General features: G+C 44.5%; 9 protein-coding genes across 9 annotated transcripts; 1 reads left to right on the top strand and 8 right to left on the bottom strand.

The window, feature by feature from the left end:
- Positions 1-194: 194 nt before the first annotated feature.
- VTP01DRAFT_10977 (uncharacterized protein) lies at positions 195-1,593 on the top strand (the record flags this gene model as incomplete). Its single annotated transcript, XM_069379398.1, has 3 exons — positions 195-433; positions 1,442-1,455; positions 1,523-1,593. The coding sequence occupies 3 exons, from the start codon at positions 195-197 to the stop codon at positions 1,591-1,593; spliced, it is 324 nt and encodes a 107-aa protein (XP_069239377.1).
- A 316-nt stretch (positions 1,594-1,909) lies between these two features.
- On the bottom strand, positions 1,910-3,396 carry VTP01DRAFT_10976 (uncharacterized protein; the record flags this gene model as incomplete). The annotated part of the gene is made up of 3 exons (XM_069379397.1): positions 1,910-1,996; positions 2,066-3,066; positions 3,135-3,396. 3 exons carry the CDS (start codon positions 3,394-3,396, stop codon positions 1,910-1,912), a joined length of 1,350 nt encoding a protein of 449 aa, XP_069239376.1.
- A 306-nt stretch (positions 3,397-3,702) lies between these two features.
- VTP01DRAFT_10975 (uncharacterized protein) lies at positions 3,703-5,865 on the bottom strand (the record flags this gene model as incomplete). The annotated part of the gene is made up of 2 exons (XM_069379396.1): positions 3,703-4,559; positions 4,626-5,865. 2 exons carry the CDS (start codon positions 5,863-5,865, stop codon positions 3,703-3,705), a joined length of 2,097 nt encoding a protein of 698 aa, XP_069239375.1.
- Positions 5,866-7,614: 1,749 nt separating this feature from the next.
- On the bottom strand, positions 7,615-8,988 carry VTP01DRAFT_10974 (uncharacterized protein; the record flags this gene model as incomplete). The annotated part of the gene is made up of 4 exons (XM_069379395.1): positions 7,615-7,679; positions 7,743-7,912; positions 7,978-8,376; positions 8,447-8,988. The coding sequence occupies 4 exons, from the start codon at positions 8,986-8,988 to the stop codon at positions 7,615-7,617; spliced, it is 1,176 nt and encodes a 391-aa protein (XP_069239374.1).
- Positions 8,989-9,330: 342 nt separating this feature from the next.
- On the bottom strand, positions 9,331-10,122 carry VTP01DRAFT_10973 (uncharacterized protein; the record flags this gene model as incomplete). The annotated part of the gene is made up of 4 exons (XM_069379394.1): positions 9,331-9,432; positions 9,487-9,605; positions 9,676-9,858; positions 9,918-10,122. 4 exons carry the CDS (start codon positions 10,120-10,122, stop codon positions 9,331-9,333), a joined length of 609 nt encoding a protein of 202 aa, XP_069239373.1.
- A 324-nt stretch (positions 10,123-10,446) lies between these two features.
- Positions 10,447-12,190, bottom strand: VTP01DRAFT_10972 (uncharacterized protein; the record flags this gene model as incomplete). Its single annotated transcript, XM_069379393.1, has 3 exons — positions 10,447-10,846; positions 10,904-10,962; positions 11,018-12,190. The coding sequence occupies 3 exons, from the start codon at positions 12,188-12,190 to the stop codon at positions 10,447-10,449; spliced, it is 1,632 nt and encodes a 543-aa protein (XP_069239372.1).
- A 595-nt stretch (positions 12,191-12,785) lies between these two features.
- VTP01DRAFT_10971 (uncharacterized protein) lies at positions 12,786-14,276 on the bottom strand (the record flags this gene model as incomplete). Its single annotated transcript, XM_069379392.1, has 5 exons — positions 12,786-12,866; positions 12,930-13,076; positions 13,147-13,907; positions 13,968-14,203; positions 14,263-14,276. The coding sequence occupies 5 exons, from the start codon at positions 14,274-14,276 to the stop codon at positions 12,786-12,788; spliced, it is 1,239 nt and encodes a 412-aa protein (XP_069239371.1).
- Positions 14,277-14,667: 391 nt separating this feature from the next.
- VTP01DRAFT_10970 (uncharacterized protein) lies at positions 14,668-15,781 on the bottom strand (the record flags this gene model as incomplete). Its single annotated transcript, XM_069379391.1, has 2 exons — positions 14,668-14,933; positions 14,992-15,781. 2 exons carry the CDS (start codon positions 15,779-15,781, stop codon positions 14,668-14,670), a joined length of 1,056 nt encoding a protein of 351 aa, XP_069239370.1.
- Positions 15,782-15,906: 125 nt separating this feature from the next.
- VTP01DRAFT_10969 (uncharacterized protein) lies at positions 15,907-17,437 on the bottom strand (the record flags this gene model as incomplete). Its single annotated transcript, XM_069379389.1, has 7 exons — positions 15,907-15,968; positions 16,042-16,103; positions 16,168-16,384; positions 16,456-16,832; positions 16,891-17,161; positions 17,240-17,275; positions 17,338-17,437. 7 exons carry the CDS (start codon positions 17,435-17,437, stop codon positions 15,907-15,909), a joined length of 1,125 nt encoding a protein of 374 aa, XP_069239369.1.
- Positions 17,438-18,797: the final 1,360 nt, after the last annotated feature.

Here is an 18,797-nt window from a genome sequence, read left to right as displayed (position 1 = left end):
TGATCATTTCAAGAACAATGATCGGACAACCGCCCTATTAACTTGCAGTGGGCCGCAGCGAAAAGAAACAATGCAAATTGAAGACATCTATCCAACTGCGCAAGCCGAAAGGAACGACGAAGCGTAACAGCTGAAAATACGATGGAAGAGTTGCTTCGACATTACGTGGCACACAATCAGACTGACCGGGACGAATGGTACCGATTGTGGAATTCGCATACAACAACACGCACCAAGCGACGATCAAGATGACTCCATTCTACTACGATTTGGGACGAAACGTTATAACTCCAAGCAACATTGACTCGAGATGTCAAGGCACGAACGATACAGCAGACGGTTTGACGGAACGACTACGCAAGATTACGGACGACACGATTCAGCGAGTCAACGAGGCGCGATCACGGCAAGAAAACTACGCAAACGAAGACAGGTGCGATGTCGAATACGAAATTGGACAAGATGTATTGGTCGATCAACAATACTTGAATCTACACGATTACCTGACTGCAACAACGAAAATTATCAAGCGAATCAGTGACGTACAATCCGTCACCAAACAACACATGGAAAAAAAAAATAGGAACTCTCTATGATAACCACTCGTACAGTCGGTACGAAGTATTCGACGAAGACTACTGAAACAAAGTAGTGCAATTTGTGACAAAGTGAATTTTGGGCACTTGGCTGGTTTTACAAAACTTCTCATTTTCTTTTCTTTTCTCATCCTATCTGTGATTGCTTCTCGTTCAACACCTTTAACCAAAACCAAGTAGTACGTAACTCTACTGTGTTAATATACGCCCTCTTTCCTTTAACATGTTTTCCTTAATAAGTAGCTCAATTTCTACATTAATCGTCACTCTTTAGAACACTACGTACGGAAGCTCAGTGGAGAAATCACACTTGGCTCTCAAAACCAACACAGCTATATGACGACAAGACTAATCGATGACGAAGGACTCTCAAGACCTCGTTTGAATCATCGCATCGTGGCATTCACCTTTGACGGGGAGAATTACGACAGCGAGCAGCGAAACTGCGTTGATTACGAAAATCGGGACAAGACAGATTAATTCGCGATGGTACTCGCACGCAAAAGACAATCGATTCGCACACTCGAAAGCAATTGTTATCAGGGTTTCACATAAAGATGATCCTGAAGCACAACACTTCTTCCCTAGTAGTTTTATACATTTTGTCTCTTCAAATATGAGTATTCCTGTATTCCTTTGGTTTTCTTTCATTAACCATTTTTTAATATATCAGAGCCCAATCCGCTTTTTTCGTGGGGATATCACTCAGTGCTTTCGGCCCAGAAAGCTCTGAAGGTGGATATGCGTAGTAAGAGCTTCTTCGGAAACAAAAATACTCGAGTTAGAAATGCAAATATTGATGGCATGCACGGAACCATCGTCTTTACTCGCTTTTACACAAAAAGGTTACTCGGTCAAGGTGATTATCAAATTATTCTTAGATACTTGTTTCGATAACTTGGCTTATTGTTGTTTACCTTATATAGACGTTTCCGCCCTCGAAGTCGGCTCTGACGCCGTCTACGACTCTGAGATCGAGGAGGCTGATGAACACTAACAAACAGGTTACCTAATCTTTGCATCTAGTACTTGACATTCTTCCACCCAAAAAAAGGTTAATATCGGTGGATTAATGCATTTGCATGTTAACGTAAACATATCCTGGTCTTACTATTTTCTTTTTCCGTTGCAAACATGCGTATCTCGCATGACCTTTCTGCTAGCCCTATCTCTATCGGCTGAAACTCTATTCTCACTACATATTCGATAGATAATACCACATACTCGGTGCAAAATAAGCTATGAATTTGCAAAGAATGCCAAATAGATGGATACTTTATGTCAAATTGAATTAAATGCAAAGACTAACATAATTAATATTCATCGGCTTCTTCCATCTCGGAATCGCCAAGTGAGTCGGAACCAACTTCCTCGTAGTCCTTCTCAAGAGCGGCCAAGTCCTAAATTGAAATATGTGTAAGTCAAAATGTCACGATGGTATGTATATATCTAGTGCATGATAAGCCTACCTCTCGGGCTTCAGAGAATTCGCCTTCTTCCATACCTTCGCCAACATACCAGTGGACGAAGGCACGCTTAGCGTACATCAAGTCGAACTTGTGGTCAAGACGGGCCCAGGCTTCAGCGATAGCAGTGGTGTTGCTGAGCATGCAGAGAGCGCGCTGAACAGTGGCAAGATCGCCGCCAGGGACAACAGCAGGAGCGCGGTTGTTGATACCGACCTTGAAACCAGTAGGGCACCAGTCAACGAATTGGATGGTACGCTTGGTCTTGATGTTGGCAATAGCAGCGTTGGTATCCTTGGGGACAACATCACCGCGGTACAACAAGCAGCAGGACATGTACTTGCCGTGACGAGGGTCGCACTTGACCATTTGGTTGTTAGGCTCGAAGCAAGCGTTGGTGATTTCTTGGACAGACAACTGCTCATGGTATGCCTTGGCAGCAGAGATGATGGGAGCGTAGGTAACCAACGGGAAGTGAATACGGGGGTAAGGGACCAAGTTGGTCTGGAATTCGTTCAAATCGACGTTGAGGGAGCCATCAAAGCGGAGGGAAGCAGTGATAGAAGAGACAACCTGAGCGATAAGGCGGTTCAAGTTGAGATACGAGGGACGCTCAATGTCCAAGTTGCGACGGCAAATGTCATAAATTGCCTCGTTGTCAACCATGAAGGAAACATCCGAGTGCTCGAGAGTGGTGTGAGTGGTCAGGATGGAGTTGTAGGGTTCAACAACAGAGGTAGCGACTTGAGGAGCAGGGTAGACGGAGAACTCGAGCTTGGATTTCTTGCCATAGTCAAGAGACAAGCGTTCCAACAAGAGGGCACCGAAACCAGAACCAGTACCACCACCGAAAGAGTGGAAGACCAAGAAACCTTGCAAACCACTGCAGTTGTCAGCCAACTTGCGAATACGGTCGAGGACAGAGTCGACGATTTCCTTGCCGACGGTGTAGTGACCACGAGCATAGTTGTTGGCAGCATCTTCCTTGCCAGTGATCAATTGCTCTAAAGTATAAAGATGGCGTGATTAGTGGAAGATCAAACGCAGCAATAAAAGGTGATGCGTCACTTACCAGGGTGGAAAAGCTGGCGATAAGTTCCGGTACGGACCTCATCAACGACGGTAGGCTCCAAATCGACAAAGACAGTGCGGGGAACATGCTTGCCAGCGCTGGTCTCGCTGAAGAACGTATCAAAGGAGTTGTCTACATTCTCGACTTCACCGGGAATGTGGCCATCAGGTTGGATACCGTGCTCAAGGCAGTAGAGTTCCCAGCAGGCGTTACCGATCTGGACACCTGCCTGGCCGACGTGGACGGAAATAATTTCACGCATTTGGAGTAATTAACTTCAGATGGGGTTTGTAGATGGTCGATAGTTCCAAAGTTAGGGCAGGACACCGACTTGTACAGGAAAAGAAAAGAGATTTTTTTGCGAGCAAAAGGAGCTTCAGGGCACGCGTTATATCTACAAGATTCCAACCGCGCTCCGAATCTGATTGGATATGTCCCTGACATCCTTTCACAGCAGCTCGCGTGCAGCTTCCAAATATTGCCTTGATAACTCGTGCGCGTTGTGTAAAAGCATATACCGTCTCTTTATTGTACAAGAAAGTATACATGATTTATTTATTTTTTTATATTAGCCTTGAGGCTCAATCCCCTGGAAGAGCAAAAGTGATTGAGGATCTTGCTGCTCGTCACCTATATCTGCCGATCCTGCGGCGGCGGCGGTACTGTTGTTTGTAGCCGCTGTGAGGGTAGCGGCCGTTTCTTTGCTTTTTAGCAGAGACAGCATCGACTGCTCAGACTCCTGCATATCCTGGCCAGCTCCGCTAGCAGCAGCTACAGTCAAGTAGCGGGGATCAATGGACTGTACATCTTGTTTACGTTGCTGTTGTTGTTGTTGTTGTTGTTGTTGTTGTTGTTGTTGTTGTTGTTGTTGTTGTTGTTGTTGTTGTTGTTGCTGTTGCTGTTGCTGTTGCTGTTGTTGTTGATGATGATGTTGGTATTCCTGCTGTTGTTGTAAAACGGATTGAATATGTGCATTGCATTGTGCAAGGCGGTGGAGCTCTGCTCGCAGCGCCAATGCAGGACCATCAAGATAATGTAATTGGACGGTTGTTGCCTGCTTGTCTTGCGTGAAATCACGACATTGAGTCCAGCTTGTATTGGCGTCTTCCATGTAGAATGAGATGGCTTCCGGCTGCGCCAAACGCAGTTCAAGCCGTGCCCATCCTAGCCTTTCCAACAATGGCTCAAGGTTTATATGGAGGATCGTATCCAGACTAAACTCCATCTTGAAGCGCTGTTGTCCATCTTGAATACGCCACACCATCATGCGACGTTGGGTATCATAGTGACACAAGAGATCTTGAGAATGCACGCTGACGCGCTTCCATGTGCCAATTTGAAGTGCTTCGACGGGAAACTTGTTCGGAACTAGCTCAGGTTCTTCGTCTATACTTCCATCCATGGACATCGGGGTTCCGAGACGCTCTTTTCGTGCAATGATTTGTGAGTCATCTAATTGCTAAATACATGTATACTGTTACGCGGCGTTACCTGCATCCATCATGCCCTGGAAAGGACCCATATTCAGTGGCGGAGGTCCGCCATGTAGCACACTACCGCCTTGTTGCCCTTGCTGTTGCCCTTGCTGTTGCTGCTGTTGCTGCATAGTTGCAAAAGTGTCGCTAATAGCACGGGCATCTGGGAAGCTAGTGGGCTGATAAACCTGCTGTTGTTGATGAGCAACAGGCCAGTAAGGTTGCCCTACAGGGGATGTATAGCTTCGACCACGATAAAAATGACCTGCCGCTACTGCTGCTGTAGTCGGTATTCCAGTGCTAGTATTGCATGCTGCGATAGCTGGATCTGTTGATCCGTGGCGGGAACGCGTCTGCGTTGTGTAAGGGCCTAGGGAATGGGCGCGCATCCTTCCTCCAGCAGCGCCAGCAACAGTTTCACCCATAGATCTGTGTATCGTCACTTGGGATGGATCGGGCACCGTTGGTGACATAGGCGATGTATTTGAAGAAGGTGGTGGTGTCATTGATGTTCCCCAAAACGGATGATCCGTTGCAGCATTGTCGGCAAATGCCATCAGCGGAGGCGGTGGCGGCGGTGGCGGAGGAGCACCGTTGCTTGTCATTGGACCTGCTGCTGCTCTGGAGGGTGGAGGAGGCACAAATGCTGAACCGGGCATCGGATGCTGTCCAGACCAGCCTGCTTGGCGTCTCTGTTGCTGCTGCTGATTGTAATAATAGTAATAATAATAGTAATACAAATCAGGGTTTGTCGTGACAGAGCCGTCGGGCGCGACTTGCTGATAGTGATACGCAGCAGCTTGGCAGGCAGCTGCAGCAGCAGACGCAGCGTAGTACTGCATTCTAACAGTTTCATCGTGTAGAAGCGACGATCTTTTTGCAAGATTCTTCACTTTGGCCCTCCGGTTCTGGAACCAAATTTGAATGGAGCGCTCAGACATACCCAGCTCTCGTGAGAGTTGCTCCCGAATACGATTATTGGGCGATGGATTCACGCTGAAAGTCTTTTCAAGCACGGCAAGTTGTTCGGGCGTTGCTCTTGTACGTTTCCGTGGTGGAGCAGATTCTCCATGCTGCTGCTGTTGCTGTTGCTGCCGCTGATAATTCGAATTTGAAGAAGACGTAGGTGCTGACTGTGTATTTGCTGGAGTAGGGAAGATGGATGGCTGTGCATAATTATTGCTAGGTAACACACCCGCATCCAGAGGTTGGTTCATAGGATTTTGTGTGGTGGCAACAGGGCCGGGGTTGGTCATCGGTGCAGTTGCTACGTCAGAAAAAGTGGATAGTGATGTATCTTGTTGATTCATACGGGTTTTATATGCCTTAAAGTATACAAAAGGAGTAGAAAGATTGTATATTCAATGAATGGAATGGGCAATATGTAAAAACGCAATCAACCAGGCATTCGCAGAATGCAAGAAAGCGAAAAGAAAGTAGAAAAAGGGAGGTTGGGGCACTGAAGGGAGACAGCGATCTCGAGAATATATCTCAAGTGTCCAGAGCGTAGCACAACAAGTGCGGCGCAATAAAGGACAGAAATGCACGGCACCTGCTTTTAATTGTGAGTTGCCCAAAATGACGAGTGCTTTTGTTGACAGTAATATTAGCATAAACGAGGTCTACCTTCTACCCAGAGCCCCCTTTTGCCATGAATCAGTCGACCCAAAGAAGATCGACAAGTACTACTCAAATATCACGCAGGATCGACCCACCTGGTTCATAAAGCACGCGGGTTCCCGGACCTGAAAATGTTCTTTAGCACGCGCGGCAGCTTTATTCGGGGTTTCCATTATTGAAACACGAATAAGCGGAAATGAGCACGCGCTGTAAAGTCCCTGCGTTGTTGTTGCACACTGTTGACCTGACTTCTATACGTGACTAGATTAAGCTCCTGGTGACAACTTATGAAGGTGGCCTGATGAGTTTTATCACCCTTATCCTTGTCGCATCGTCGTCGTCTGAGACATACTCTTCGGTCTCGTTCCCACTTACCGTCGGAGCCTCCACTTTCTTTGCACCGACGTTCTGGAGCGCGTTTTCTTACCAGTCTGTCCCTCGATCCCCCACTGTAGGAGTCCCCCAAACTTTGAAGCTAATCCTTTTTTTTCTTTTTGGTCTTCTGGACTCTTGATTGCCATGATTCGGTTGCTAAGCGGAATGAATCTTTCCTCATATAAAGGGAGGTATGCCGTGGCATGCGGTCGATTTTAACCATGAGGCGGTCGTTTACCTTTTCTGGATAGTCGTGTGACATGAACGCAAAATGACAGCTTCAATGTTCTTTACAGAACACATGGAGATATGCATGGAAGAAGCAAGCATAGGAGAATTTAATGAAGCAAGATATGGGAATGGATCGGGAAAATTATTTCCGTATCACTTTTTCTTCTGTAACAAGGAGAAAACGGAAAAAGAGGGCCGCGATCTGAATAAAAATGTGCATCATCACACGCGGATCCGAATACTCGGATTTGCATGTCATGTAAAGGCGATCCTTGCCCACGTAGGAGTCACGGATTCAAGTCTTTGACAGCATTCATACATATGACATGAAGCATGTATGTACACACAGAATATTAACACTATAAATGTTGGAAGCAATGTTGGAAGCACAACAAGCGCGTGATTTGGCAAGCAAGTGGGACTTTTTGCAAGCAGCATGGCTGAAAAGCATGTTAACGCCGACGAAGGTAATAAAACTTTGAGTGACATTGCTCCGGGACACCAAACGTAAACGGACGGCGTAGAAAATCTCCAGCCCCTGAAACCAGCATCGCTGAAATTAATACCTTGTTGTCTATCAAATTGTGACAAGTAACTCTTCCCTTGCATGATTACATTTACGCACACCATTATGAATTCTACAAGCGGGAATTGACGCAAAAATGGTAAATACCAACTGGCTGCTGAGCTTGTAAAACGTGGCAATCCGCATTCACTGTTCGCTAACCAGTAATAGAAACATGCCTCTGTACGCTGCAGTATGCAGTGACAAATTTGTATTATTGCGCGCTGTCTTGCAGCTGCAGTTGCAGCAACGCTTCAGTGCAGCTGAATTGATGGTAAACTGATGCATTTCATTAGAGTCGGCATGAAACTACGACGAAGAGGAAGTCGCGGATTTACGTACCGAAAGACTGTTCAGGATCGCAAATGCAATTGAGACGACGAGCTGCCTGTTTGTCTACCGGACAGTTGGTAGCAACAGAGTAAGCATAGCCCATATTTTCCATGTAAAGCACCTGTCGTCGCTCTAGAAACAATGCAGCTGCCATTGTTTGAAAAATCGCATCGCCCCATCTAATCAAATCGACTCTTAACTCCACTATATACAGCTACTGCTTTCAATTACTGTTATCGTTTACCGCTCGTAAAAGAATCCGCCGGATGTATCCAGGTAATGGAACAAGTCATTGTAGTCGTCGGATCGTAAAAAGTCCAAGGAGGCAATCATAAAGTTGTTCCAAAAATGACACCCATTGAACCGGCCATTATCAGAAATCCACGGCAGAATTGACTTGTCTGGATTGAGCACCTTGTCAGGATTTTTGTATATATAAGATTGGATGGTCGTCCACAAAGTTGGCATTGTGCGTTGATCTTCGTACATGGAAATAGCAAACGCCAACTTCTTGTCGTTGGCTTTCATGATGTAGAAAGGGTCTTCTTCTACGTCGCACAGATAACGAGATTGAGGATTAACTTTCCAGTAATACTCTGCGTCAGTAAGGAGAGGATGATGGGCAAGGAATCCAGAATTAAACCTGTAGATATAGTAAAATTATTGATTAACCGTCAATCATCACAGAACTCTTGGCGTTTTTCTGTTCTAACTGTGACCTTGCCATTTTGCGCCAGGACATGCTTTCACCGTGGTAAACTCCATGTCTGTGCATTTCCAACGCTTTTTCTTCGGCAAGTTGAGTATCTATCCAGCTCGGCTCGTTCCATACTTGTTCATCAATGTGCCCGAAATACACATTACTGGGTACAATTGAATGTATCCAATCTCGAAACTTTTGAGAGAGATCCTGCTCTGAAAGTATGATATATGGATACCCATGCTTGTGATTGAATCGATCCTCAAGATCGCGCATCGTTCCTCGTATATCATACAAGTCTTGCTCCCTTGCAAGGATAACAAGTGCACCTCTAATCTGGCCTTTTTTCCACTGTATGCTGGCCGGCTCGTCGTTGTGAAAGACCTTCTCCACAGTATCTGTTGTATCGGCCAGGCTACGTTCACTTGTTATCCAATATAAGAATGGTCCAAATACAAATAACAGTATAAACAGAGCTCTTGATATGTGACGCCGGTCGTCCATAAAAGATGATTGCCGCGCATACTTTATCGCCTTCTCATACTTGTCCAGCATCGTAACAGAGGGAAAGACGGTCAGAGATGGAAAGAAAGATAGAAAGGAAGAAAAAGAGATGAATCCCTGTACTTTCATTCTTCTGAATTGCTGCCCTGTGCGATACCGTTCATATTGCCATATTCGTATATAATGTATGCATCTCCCCACAAAGACAGAATTAAACAGCGTCCTGACGCATATTATTCCTGGGCAATGAACAAATTGCCTGGAATGCTGTGCAAAGTGGTATATGCTTACACTCCTTTAACGAAGGATACTTGTAAAGTAATGGAGTCATAAGAATTTGTATTGACAATTCTATTGCTGATATCAATTGGTATATACAAAAACATACATCTGCTATGCCTTCTCTTTGCGCTGTCGTTCGAGTGCTGATATATGCGCCTCCATCGTACTTAAAATATCATCCCATGATATAAAAATTTCAGATAACGTGTTGCACTTTTTTGCAATTCAGTGAGATATGAACTCGACTGTCAAATGACCGGGACTTACCAATCCGTTGTAGTTCTCCATAGCAACCGTCACTTTACGAGTCAAATCTGCCAATTGCTTCGATTGTTCAGCGTGTAATACCTCGGCTGCGCTCAAATCAGGTCCGAGTTTCTCGACAGCTATGCGAACATTGCGTGTCAATTTGAGCATTTGTTTCTTCAAAGTCAATATAAACGAACGATATTTTACCTTCAAAGTCTGATCCGTTCACAACGTGCTCCAAAGATTTGACTTGCTTCACCTGTGAAGCAAACTGTGTCAGTTCGTCGTACGCGGCCAAGACGAGCTCGAGTTTTGTATCTGTTGACAAAATTTCTCGTTCCAGCGCCAACGTTGACTCTGCTGGATCAAGCTGTTTCGCGTGCGGTTCGTCTGTAGTCACCATGTTTTCAGCATCCTTTTGTTTCTTGCAGTATCGCCCTTAGACTTACATTTCTCTACAAAGTCATGTACTGCCTTGTTGGACTTGCATAGACTATGCAGCTCCTTCTTAAGTCCTTCGATCCGTTTTAACAACGTCAGTTTGGTATCATTGTTGATGCTGTTGCTTCGTAAGAGAGATTGCTGCTGTTGCTGGCCACCGACAAGGACATGCTCCAGATGCCTTAATCTTGCTTCGAATCCGTGTTCATCCATATTCTGAAATTCCGTTCTGCTACGCTAAACCTGGAGTTTCGGAGGGACAGATGTCGGATGCAGAAAATGTGTGCATTAGGAAGTTGCATGTACCAAAGGTCTAACAACGAGTGCAATTGATTTACTCAGAGTATCATTCCATCTACATATCTGTGCAATAATAGGCATAATGTTGCTTATGAAAGTTGAATATTGATCACTTCTAGGCACCAACGGAAAATTATACAGAAACTGTCCTTTGTATTAAGTTTCGATTTCCTCATGAACTATTGCTACAGATATAAACGCGTTCCATAAACATGTACGTTGATTGAAGGGAAGATTCTACAATCGTTTCCGAAGACCTCCTTGGTCGGGCGAAGATGATGATGATATCTTGGCATCCTTGGATACGTGAGCGCTAATTTTTTCCTCAACTCGGCGTTCAACCAGTTTAGCTCTTCGGCACCATCGTCTTCGTCTGGTAAATGTTTGCACCCCAGGCTGCCCGCTCATTTGTTGCCAAGCATTGTTTCCGTATTCCCAGCCGTTGCGATCGACATGGCCTTGCAGTTCTCCTGTCATATCGACCCACCAATCACCATCCGCCCAGCTCCAAGTCTTGATTATTGTTTGTTTGATAGCTTCACCGTCTTTTCCCGCGGCTTTGAATTCAGTCATCTCGCTAGATTCTGGTAAATGAAATGCTTCCTTGGACTCGATGGGAGACAGCTGTGCATCCGTCCTGATTGATAATAGAAGTTAAGCATGAGCATATAACATACGTTTAAGAACAACATACCAAGGTCCACGTTCACTTGGCATCATATTTGATGTCCAATCTATACCGAGCCACCATCGCTAAAATAGCCAATAAATCAAATTGGTTCTCGATCAAATCTGTTAATGCCAATACCTGATTTTCGTATACTTCGAACTGAAAGATCATTTCGCTTCGCGTACCGGGAAGACTTGACTGCCGCTCTTGTTCCTCCTCTTCAAATTTCTTGATGGATTTTATGGCCTCAGCCTTGTTACGACGAGCAATATCTTTGAACCTGGAGAACCATGTCTTTTTCTGGCTGGTAGGTTTGCGGTCGACAGGTACCAGCCCAACGGAGAACCGTCGGGGTACCAAGCTGAGAAGAGCAGATAGTACAAAGGCAGTGCTGTATGCCCACACGGCAGCTGTTATATGCATGATCAAGACATTGCGGGTGAAGGCCATGATGGCTAGCTGGAACCAAGGCGAGAGACTGATAAGCGCAAGGCTGCCAATGAGTGCCAGAATACCGCCGGGGCCCAAGAACCAGTTGGATAGCAGCCAGCTAGGCCACATGTACATCAGGATAGCAAGAACTATTGCTAAGTTGTCTGGTCGGGATCCGTCCAAGCGGTCTGCCAAGCGCCGTAATTTGTACCGTAAACGATCCACATAGTCGCTGATGATCGCTAGATCATGCAAGGTATCGTCCAGCGACACATGATCTGGGCTCTGAAATTTTCGAGAAACAAGCTCTTGCTCTTCTTCTTGATATTGTTTACTTTTCTGTCTTCTTAAACGCTCGCTGTCATCGTTGTCGTAATAATCATCGTCGTCATCATCGTCATATTCCCCATCCGTATCGTTTCTGTCTCTCTCCTTCTCGGTCTGTTCACGCTGTCGTTTTGCTAATTGTTCATTTTCCAGCTTTTCACGTCGAGCCCTTGCTGTTTGTACTCGCAGCCAGTCCCGACAAACCTTGTATACAATAGCAAGCGGCACACCAAACGTAAGCACTTGAGTTGTCCACAAGCAAATGGCGATCCACAGCAGAACGAGTAACATAGACTGGCGGGAGTATGTGCTATCCCATGCTAGGACTTGTACAAGTTTTCGACAGTAACGTATATAGGGCCCAAGAGTGATGAGCACGTTAAGTATTGGAGTGGGTATCTGATCGAGAGTGGCGGCGCTGTAAGGCGAAGAGAAGCTTCTCTGCCTTCCTCGTCCTATTACTCCTTTTCGCTCGTCGCTTGAAGAAGCTATGGGCTCAACCGTCGCCCGCGAGTCGCTGATCCCGCTTACGACTGATTCTGTTTCTCCCATTTCGTTGCTTAACTAGGAAAGAAAAAGTTGAAACTCTTTTTTGCATGTGAAATTGGCAAGCGCAGCTTTGGTTGCACAAACTTCCTCTTGTGCGCGTGCCATTCTGTCAGATCAATTCAGCTATTGCTGCTTGAAATGCATTCACTTGAAAACAGTCATATTTCATTATGCTTCAACCATAGTTTGCATGTTACTATAAACTCTATCTTTTCGTATTGCGCGTCATCGTTCGACGCGTTTTCCTTTACGAGATGCTCATATGTACCATTGACATGATATACCAAATAATCGACTCTCTTTGTTTAAATTAGCAGCAAGCATGCAATGTAAATTACAAGGACCAGAACATGCTTCATGCTAGTCAAGCATTAGACTTATCAAAAAAAGCAGACTGATATGTCGTATCAAAGAAATTATGCCAAACATTTTCACGACCAACATTAGCTTGTCACAATAGCGAATGGATCAATACTCAACTTTGTAACAAAGACTGGACCAGGCGATCTCGATCTCGAGCGTAACGTATTTATAGACGAAAAGACATAGTCTACACATCGATTTCTGTGTTTCCCCGTTCGATAAATAAGTATATATATTATTGTTCTTGGAATGTTACTCGAATAATTTCGGGAGTTTCGTAGTTCTCCAAAGGAGCAGGTGCTCCCAAGCGACGGCTCTAGACAAGAATGATAAGCATGAAATCCAACTTTTTCCTCCTGCATACTGCACTCTCACTTACCGCTGCTCTTCTTGGTTTGACTGTCATTCGACTTCGTGGGAAACAGAATCGAGCCTTGTCATTATCCATCATAACCAGTAACTGGTCATATTTAGCAGAGGTATCGTTAGTGTATACATATTTGTGAGTCGCTTCATAGAATATAGGCTAAACAAGAAAGATTGTAAGCTTCTAAACGTGATAAAAACCTTGAAGCTATCCAATCTCTATCTTTTACCTCCTTTGCAAGTTTAGCAGGATCCGGGCCCTCTGTCTTCTGCTCCACAAGTTTCTTCGTTCCTTCCTCGTTGGGTAAGAACCAAATTAGGTATTGGTCGTCTTCATCTTCCGGGTTGGTGACAGGTCGAAGAATACCACGATCTGTGGCGTCCAAAGCAGATGGTCTCAACTTGGGTTGCTCGTTGTCTTGTGAATCTCCAAACATATCATCCTCATCATCGTCATCATTCAATGGTTGCTGATGCTCCTTGAGTTTGCGTTTCTTGATTCTCTGAACATCTGCAGGATCCAGCTGAAAACTTGTAACAGTGTATATATTATCTCGGCAAATTGTATCGGGTATCAGTGGGAAAACTCGTTTCGCTCTTTTGCCGGTTCGGGGATGTCTAATCTCTTCCAGCTCTGGTACTTTAAATGTGTTCTCGACTGCTGCAACGCGCTTCTGGCGAGTTGAATAGTCGCGTACTTTTTCAATATTGCGTCTCGTCACTGTTGTCTGCGTGCGAGATTTTTGCTGTATCGCGATTGCTGTGGTAGGTAACGGTTTGCCCTGTTTCTTTGGATTATGGAAGATATTGATCGATTTCTTCTGACTTAGTACTGGTAAATGTGCTGCCACACCAGGTGCATTGCCAGCCGTTTCAGCTTTTTCGACCTTTTTGGCGACGATTGCTGCTTCTTCTTGTTCGTTCAGTTGATGATACAAATCATCTGATAAGAACTTTGCGTCTTCTGGCGCAATAGTTTCAACATTCTTGGCTACATTTCTTATATGAGCAACTGCTGTAAAACAGGCTTTGGTTGTATGACTCAACTTACAGTCTGATGAAGATTGTTTATCGAATTCTTCAAGGTACTCCATTAACAGTGCATGGCGAGGTACTGTCTCTTCAGGTTGGAATGCAGGTTCGTATAATCGCTCATCTTCAAAGGCGGTTTGTCTGTAAGGACCGTAACGTTCCGGTCGAGGATTGATTGGGAGATACTTTGGTTCTCCATTCAAAGGAGGCAATGTATTTCGAAATCGGACACGGCATATAAAGTCGCTTCTCTTGCTATAATAGTTATAGATAAGGAGAGTATCCACTTGTAATGCAATGTTGTTTGATCTTACTGTTTGGAGAACATTTCGGCGTCGGGAAGAGCTACTGTATACGCGAGTGTTGACAGCCAGCTTTCAATTTAAAGCACAGCGTGCCCGTCGATTCTTTTGAAATCTTCCCATCTATCAATGATGGATACAGTGATAAAAACCAAAAGTATTTCAAGTTTCCGAGATAGAAGAAAATTGTTTTATTATCTGTCTATCCATTTATTAAATTAGATTGAATCATTTACTGCATACCTTACAATCGCACTTTTTGAAGTTATTTCAAAATCGCAACAGTTTTGAGGACACAAGAAAACTGGTTTATTACGCCAAAAAAGAAAAAGAAAACGAGAACAAAGCATAAGAATAGTGATGAAAACAAACAACGAATAGCTATAACATTACATGATAGGAATAATAATATTATTATTAAATGATGTGGAATACAAGGTAATTCGGTAAGCCCCAGACTTGATATCCAAGGGCCTTTGCCATTTTTGCGAATCCTTCGGTTTCAACCTGGTGCTGGAAAGGAAAGGTAGGGAAAACAGCACCGTCACGATGAACTGACGCTTTCACGAGCGTGCAGGTGCCACCAACGGCATCTAATGGAACGATATGAAACAAGTCTGTTGTGCCGTTCTCGTGACGCATGTCCATCATCAATTTCCTGTGTGTGACAAGTTCCGGATATCCTGTTATAATTTCTTGATCAGTAAACTCTTGGCGAAGGAACAGAAGTATGCTACATACCTTCAACGAGGACATCCTCTGGCTGCAATGTCTTTTGAAATTCACGACTTTCGGGAGTCTCTTGCCAATTATTTCGGTCATAGCCTCCTTCTTCATTGTAGGAATGCCACCAACAGTTTGGCGCAATAACATCTTTATCCAGAGCAATCAGTTCCTCCAGTAAGGTTGCTGGATACTCGACAACATCCCCATCCAGCCAAAGCACCCAGGAGATCTCTTCCGTCAAAGCTGCAGATAACAGTGTGTTGCGACTTTTTGCCATGATTTTGCGACGCTCGACTTGAACATTAAATGCGTGGCGTTCTTCAGTGTTGGGTAGATCATAGCTAAAATCTTTCTGGAAGATGGAAATACGATGGAACTGTTGCCAAGGCTCTTGCCGGTGTGCCTGGAACCAGCGTGCATGCTGCTGCAACTTTTCTACCGTGCCATCCTTCGAGTCACTGACGAGAAAACCGAGCGAAATAAGGTTGTGTGGATACGTAAGTCGGTTGATATTGTCAAAGTATCGCTCAATGTGATGAGCAGCTTCTTTGAATGGTGTAAGAATCAAAACGTGTTCGTTGGCACGGGAACCAGCGGAAGTGGCGTTTAAGGAATCCATGTTATAGTATTGGAAACGATTGGAATTGCGCCCGCTGGTCAAGAGATTCATGCCGCTGGAACCGGATGTGGATCCTCCATCTGCGCAAGATAACGGTCGTGCCGGAGCAAGGAATAACCAATAAAGCAATATACAGCCTGCGATAATAGATGCGATAGCGGGCACCCGTCCGGTGCCAAACAGCATATTATTAGGCTTTTATCGTGCTAGTTCGAGAGAGAAACAAAAAAGAAGGGAATGACTGAGGGAGACACACAAAAAAGGGGAGATTCTGCTCTTTCAGCTCGCTGAGTTTCTGAAGATAGCACGTTTTAAGAACAAGAAGTGTAAAAGTAGATGCGTTCCCACAGCGGCAGGTATTCCCGGAGTACACCTATTTCAAGACAGAATATTCCACGTCAATACATATTTCGAATGTCTACGCTTGGAGCGAGAGTGGAACTTGCCTGCTACGATAGATAAGATAGGTTTGTTCTCGATTCTGTTGCAGAATCTTTCCATGCGGGGTCTAATTTATCCAGGTTCGGTCAGTTAATTACACGCTAAACTAGTCATTTGAAACAGAGACGAACCGGGTGATATGAATGTAGAAGGCGCCTCGGAGTAAATTAAACCACAAGAGCTTCATCCGACGTGCATACTCTTCTCTTTCGAGAGGTGTCATTTTCGTTCGTCCACCATCTGCAGGCTCAAAAGCCTGGCGTACCGTAGCTTGTGATATGAGCTCGATCGCGAGCGATAGGAGCCATGGTTTCCATGATAGTCGTCCGTACTTCAAAATTGCCAAAACTTCAAAAGAACTCGCAGAATAAGTAATCACCCTCTTTCTTTCGTCCGACTCCAAAACTACCACCACATACCATAAATCAAAGGTCGTAAGATATACAATACTTCACCGCCTTTGCCCAGAGCGTTCATGACATGCACCATCTGCTCTGGTCGACGGAGTTTCTCGGGCGTAAGGACTTTGGACATGAGATATTCGGTGACATCCGCAAACTTGCGTGCCGGTGTCGATGATGTCTTTGGGGAGCGTCGTCCGTCAAGTTCGATTGTGGATTGCATACGAGGGATTTCAATACCGGAGCGTTGTCCTGTCCATCGCTCTGGCACGCTGCGCTGAGCCATCTTTCGATTTTGTTCAAGCACATTCGGATCAATGTCGCGTTGAAGATGTGGTGGATACAAATTCATTCGATTGGATGTTAATCGGAACAGCGTGAGCCGCAAAATCACCCTTCATTGATAAGGTTACGCCCAATCCAAAGTAATATTGACAGTTTCCTAACGCTTACTTGACAGCTTCCAAGCACGCGATCATACGCCACTGCTTATTCTTACCCCACTTTTTGAGGACATACATTTCCACGAGGACTTGGGTATATGTTATCACGGAAAGCAATGCTGAGCAGTTCTTATGCAGTCGCGATTTGCTGGTCCAGAAGCTTGTATACCTGTTGAACTGTGATTCCTCACACTGAGATTTGGTCTCGGTGGCATGTGCGTGCGCGGCACGTCGTAGAATGGAATTGTGGTATAAACCTAGTAGATTCAAAGCAGCATAGACTACAACGAAACATGTCAGTCAAGTCTCATGGACCATATCTCCTTTCTTCTCTTCACGGGATAGGGGTAGATACTTGCGTGCTTGGGAAGCGAATTCTGCGTCGTGAAACCTTCCTGTAATTTTGGGGTTTGGTCAATAAGCTGACCGTAGTAAAGGTAAGTCTTATCCCTCTCACCTGGCAAAATATATGTAAGAGAGCGTAATGATGCTTCAATTCCAGTTATTTGCGATGCATTTTTAAGAAGTAGTTCCTCGTATTGATTCAGATATTCCATGGATTCAAGAAAAGAGGGGAAAAGAGTGGAGAGTAAGTACAAGCTATTGCGGGGTTTTCTTTCGAATGTGTCAGCGCGAAACATGCAAACTCGTCACAAGCACCATGTGAACGTTGTAACGGATTGCCGCATTTGCTATTACCACCTATTGCTGTTAAGTATTGAGAGCTACCTATAACGTATATTTTTTATAGCACATTTAGATACCGTGCAAACTGAATTCATACCTCGGTGGCCGCTGTCACTGCTGTTTCCAACGATTCATATGCTTCATGTTTATTGATATTCGACGTCTCAAATTTAAACCAAGTATCGCTATGTATGTAGCAGCATTTAATATCGTTCATGCATCTAATCTCTGATAAAGACTGTAATGACAATTCTACTAGAGAGTAATAGTAATTAATTAATGTAGATGGATACGGTCACTGAAGAGAAAAATTTTGTCAGTGCAAATGAATTATCAACTATGTAGCATCTGGTGCATATTTCGCTTCTTCCAATAAAATGATTATGATCAGATTTATATTGACAGGATGCAACCTAAATGTAATTTATTTATGAATTTGAGTGGAGAAGATGCTATAATGGTCAAGATCTGGTTTGCTGCTAACTTTGGCAGCAAAACATACATAATCTCTAATCTACAATCTACATTTAGGCTATTCTATGCTCCTAGCATAGGTCCACCAGATCCATCCTTCCTGTAACTCTCACACATGCATGTCTGTGTATAGTATATGTCCGAGTCTGTTCGTATGACCGTGCGCAAGACATCTTGAGTTATTGCCCTTCACGATGAAGATCAGCAAAAACCAACGAGTTTATGAGTGGGCCCACTAAGGAGCTCCTTTCGCCAAAGGCTTACGCTCGTACAAGCACTTATACAATCGGCAAAGCCTCAAGTACTTGGATTATGTGATTCATGTACTGTATTGCCTGCACCAGGCTCGCCGTAGCTTCCTGCAAAACCCTTTACTGTGCAGCCCTTTGACGTGTGTTTCTCGTATGCCGCGATACCTCAGAATGAATCTCTCAATATGCATCAGCCGGAATGGCTGGCCATATTATGGGATTTAAGATATCTCATAGACAAATAAAAAACACGGTATCTATCAATTTCATCCAACGTACTTTGCTGGTAAATGGCCGTCGTCTGAGGAAGGGAGGACCCAGATAATATCAGCCTTTGGAAAGGTCCTCAACAATGATGATAAGAATGGATTTCGTAGAGCAGCTGCTATGATTTTGCTCGAACGAGACAAAGAAATCGCTTCATGACTAGATCGTGTTCGCCTTGCCAAATATCGATTGAGCTGTGTGGACACATCGATTTGGCAAATATAAGCACACAGATGCA

Source organism: Rhizomucor pusillus (genome assembly GCF_041956525.1).
Source record: "Rhizomucor pusillus strain CBS 183.67 unplaced genomic scaffold VTP01scaffold_9, whole genome shotgun sequence".
Lineage (NCBI taxonomy): Eukaryota > Fungi > Mucoromycota > Mucoromycetes > Mucorales > Lichtheimiaceae > Rhizomucor > Rhizomucor pusillus.
Note: the sequence above shows the minus strand (reverse complement) of the source record. Positions and strands in the feature narration are given on the sequence as shown.